This window comes from Plectropomus leopardus, unplaced genomic scaffold, assembly GCF_008729295.1.
Source record: "Plectropomus leopardus isolate mb unplaced genomic scaffold, YSFRI_Pleo_2.0 unplaced_scaffold19123, whole genome shotgun sequence".
NCBI classification, from domain to species: domain Eukaryota; kingdom Metazoa; phylum Chordata; class Actinopteri; order Perciformes; family Serranidae; genus Plectropomus; species Plectropomus leopardus.
Window position 1 is genome coordinate 1 of NW_024620634.1, and position 4034 is coordinate 4034.

The 4034-nt window shown below is 34.7% G+C and overlaps 1 protein-coding gene across 1 annotated transcript; it reads right to left on the reverse strand.

The window, feature by feature from the left end:
• Nucleotides 1–124: 124 nt before the first annotated feature.
• LOC121965225 (placenta-specific gene 8 protein-like) lies at nt 125–3722 on the reverse strand (the record flags this gene model as incomplete). Its single annotated transcript, XM_042515382.1, has 3 exons — nt 3615–3722; nt 1156–1263; nt 125–270 (listed from the first exon to the last, which is right to left on the reverse strand). Coding segments are annotated over exons 2-3 (252 nt in total), but the record flags the coding sequence as incomplete, so codon positions are not given.
• Between the last annotated feature and the right edge of the window lie 312 nt (nt 3723–4034).

Sequence of the window (4034 nt, forward strand, 5' to 3'; positions counted from 1 at the left end):
AAAACATGCTTTCCAAACCTGTGGAAAGGCATGTTTTCCTTAAAAATCGCCAAAAATGACACCATTTATCACTGCCAGAAACTATAAAAATAAACATCCCCCTCCCTCCCCAAGCCAGCCTTACGGGGATGCCGTGGCGCTCTCTGATGTCGGCGCGGAGGAGGCAGGACACCACGCAGCAGACGTCCAGTAGCGGCATGCAGAAGCACCAGCCGTTGTCAGAAGCGGTCTGGCACTGCATGCAGGGGAAGCACCAAAAACCACAGCAGACTGGAGAGCAGAGGGAAAGAGCTTTCAGTACGACAGGCTGTGGTCTTAATATCGTATTTGTATGGTACCATTATTAACCCTTTAAACCTGGAGCTACGTGACTTTTTTTTTGCTTTAAGTCGCCTTTTAAATCTTTAAACCCTGAACATATTGGCGAAATTTCTTTCAAAAACAAGGGGAAAAAGACAGCGAGCAACAATTTGTTCTACAAATTGCAAATAATTACTTCATTTAGATTTTTTTTTCTTTTTTCTCAGTTCTAGGGAAAAACATAAAAAAAAACTAAAGGAAGAATATATTTTTAATTATCATTAGATCCTTATTTATTTTATTTTTTTAAACAAATTTTCAGGTAATTTTATTGTGTTTTTTTTTTACTAATTAAAAATGGGTCATTTCTTCTTCCATTTCTCATTGCTAATGTTCTCGATCCACAGAGGGGGCATTAAGTGGACAGAATACTTTGGAAATAATGCATGTATTAATGGGTGACGTGATGTGAAAGAAATCTTTCTTTTTCTTTTAAATTTGTGGTGATTTCTAAAGAAAATTTTCAAAAACTTTTCAAACCAATAAAAATCACAAAAATTGCACCATTTATCAGCCAGAGACTGTAAAAATTTTTTAAAAAAAAACGAAAACAAATTATCAACAGATTTTAAAATTTCCAACAGTCCTTGAGCATATTATGTCATATTATACAGAACTGTGAAACAAAATTCAATGAATATTCCAAAACTTTCCAGGTATATATTTAGTTTTCAACAACTTTTACAGTCCTGGAGATAGTTATTTATAAATTCTATTACTTTTCCAGGTTTTTCATGACTGTGGGAACCCTGAACTTGGTGAGCAGCATTATTTGGGACTGTTGGGTAAACTTACAGGTGCCCATATCGCTGAAGCAGTCGCAGAGGCCGGTGCTCCATGTCCCGGGGCCTTGGGAAATCACCGCTCTCCCCATCTGGGTCGGCTGCTCCTGGACGGCCATGTCTGGAGGATACAGGACAGAAACTGAGAAACTATTTGCTATTTTAACTTGTATCTCAGGCTGCTCTCTGGCCGAAATAAAGAGCGCGTGTTGTTTACACACATACAGCAAAAACCTGTGTGTTCATGACATCCTCATGATGAGAAGGGGAACTTGTGCAATGTGTGTTTTTTAGTGAAGTTATCTAATCCATAAGCAATTTCTCAGTTGATTTATTTCACAATACTTGCTGATATATCTTCATATGAAAGTGCATAAACCTCGATAACGGTGTCAGTTATTCCACAGATAAATTAAATGTTTATTATGGATATTAATGGATAGCTACCTGAAAATATCATCTATTTAGCCAGCTAGCTAAATAACTAACTATCATCACCTAATTAGACAATCACATAGCTAAATTACACTTATCACCTCATTAGCCAACTACTCAAGTAACAAATCATCACCTAATTAGCAAGCTAGTTAGCTAACTAGCCATCATATTTTAAAGACTTAGTTAGCTAACTAGCTATCATCACCTTGTAAGATAGCTTGCTAATTAGCATCATTAAATTATCTAACCTCATCCCACTAACTGTAATCACCTAAATAGCTAGTTAAGCTAAATAGCAATAATTAGCTAGTTAGCTAACTAGCTGTCATCATCTAAATAGCTAAACTTGGCTCACTAACCTTCATCACCTAGATAACTAACTAGACCTAGCTAAATAACTAACCACTATAACCTAACTAGCTAGCTAGCTAGCCAATATCAACTAATTAGCTAGCTTACTAGCAGTCATCATATAATTAGCTATGAGCTAGCTCACTACCATCTAATTAACTGCCGAGCTAGCTAGCTAGATAACTAACCATTATAACCTAATGAGCTACTTAGGCTAACTAACTGTAATCACCTAATTAGCAAGCTAGCTAGATTACAAGCCATTAACTCCTAATTAGCTAGATAGGTTAACTAACTATCATCACCCAATGAGCTAGCAAGATAACATGACAACCTTATGAGCCAGTTAGTTAGTTAGCTAACTAGCTGTCTAATTAGCTAACTTCAGCTCATTAACTGTCATCCCTAATTAGCTAGCGAGCTAGCTAGCGAGCTAAACATTATAAACTAATTGGCTAGTAAGGCTAACTAACTATCATCACACAATTAGCAATATATAACGATAACTACCAATTTTGACATAATTAGCCAGCTACTAGATAACTAACCATTATCCCCCAATTGCCTAGTTAGCTAACTAGCCATCATCATCAAATCACTGAGCTAAAATTTGCTAACTGACCTCATTAGGCTAATTAGCAAGTTAGCGAACAGGCCCTAACCAGAGCAAACTAACCATCATCACCTAACCAGCTAACGTTAGATAACTAGCCGTCATCTTTCGCTAGCTCACTAAGTAGCTGTATCATTTTTAAAATACTGTATACTGTAATTTTCTAATAATTTTATTTCATTACATGCAAATCAAAAAATCGTCGAGCTTTAAAGCTAGTTAGCCGCCGAATATATATCTAATCTAGCTGACGCTGTTAGCTAACCTTAGCTGCTGGCTAAAGAAATTTAAGATTGACACTTTATTTTTTATAAATCTATTTTTAAAATTTATTTTTAAACGTGTTTGAGTCACGTTAATGCATTTTAATATAGTACTTTCCCCTAAAAAATGTCGCTCAATCATCAATTTTTAATCTAAATTTGAAAAAAATACTGCTATTGTACATTTTCATAACCTTTTGGGACACATTAACTTCATCTAACTTCAGTAAATTAACGTTAAATATTGTATTCCTTAAAGCCCTGAGTCAGAGGGATTTATCCAAATTTACGATGAAAAACTCTCATTAATAAATGTATGATTATGAATAATAATAAATAATGAATATGTGAACAAGTGTAGCCTTTGCTATATTGAAATTGTATTGTAAATGTACAAGGAAAATTTATCAAATTAAAATGTAAAATGAAGATGTAGAAGTCGAATAAAATCACATTTTCTTGAATAAAAAGCTAAAATCGCACATTTTCCATCATTATAATCTCACTGCATTAACAGTAAAGTCACTCTTTTCCCTCCTTTTTTTCTAGAGAAAACTAATGGTTAATGTGGTCATACAAGCTGAAAAATGATGGTTTTAGTGGGAGTTATAATTTTAAAATTTTTAAAAAGTCCTGCTTCTATCAACAGGTGTTCTAACTTTTTTTTATCAGTACAATTTTCAAATAAATCCGCTACAAAAAAATAAATAAAATAAATGTCTCTACTGAAATAAAGTGTCACATGATATTTCATTATTATAATCTCATTACTATCGTTTTTAGACAAATGTAAAACCGTTTTCTTACCTTTCTCTTGTTTTGCGAGCTGTGAAAAGGTCAAATGAAAGTTTGGTTCGTCCAACACTCAACGCTGCAAAGTGAGTGCATGAAGGAAACCACTATTTATCTGTCTGAGGGCTGAGCTGCACCGCTGCAGGAAACCCTGCCCCCACTCAGACTTCCCTGAAAACACTCACAGTCTGCAGACAATTGATTTACAAAAATAATCAAAAACTCTTGCACGAGCAAGCAGAAGTTTGCATCTGACAAATTAACGCCTGCTGTACCGTGCATGAAGATGCAAACTATTCATTTGCATGAAAAATAAAAAACAAACAACTTAGGTCAAGCTTCCCCTAGTGCCCCCACTCCACCCCTAAATTACAATCATACACAATACACAATTTAAAAAAAAGAAATGACAAAAAAAAAGACAAAAACATTTTT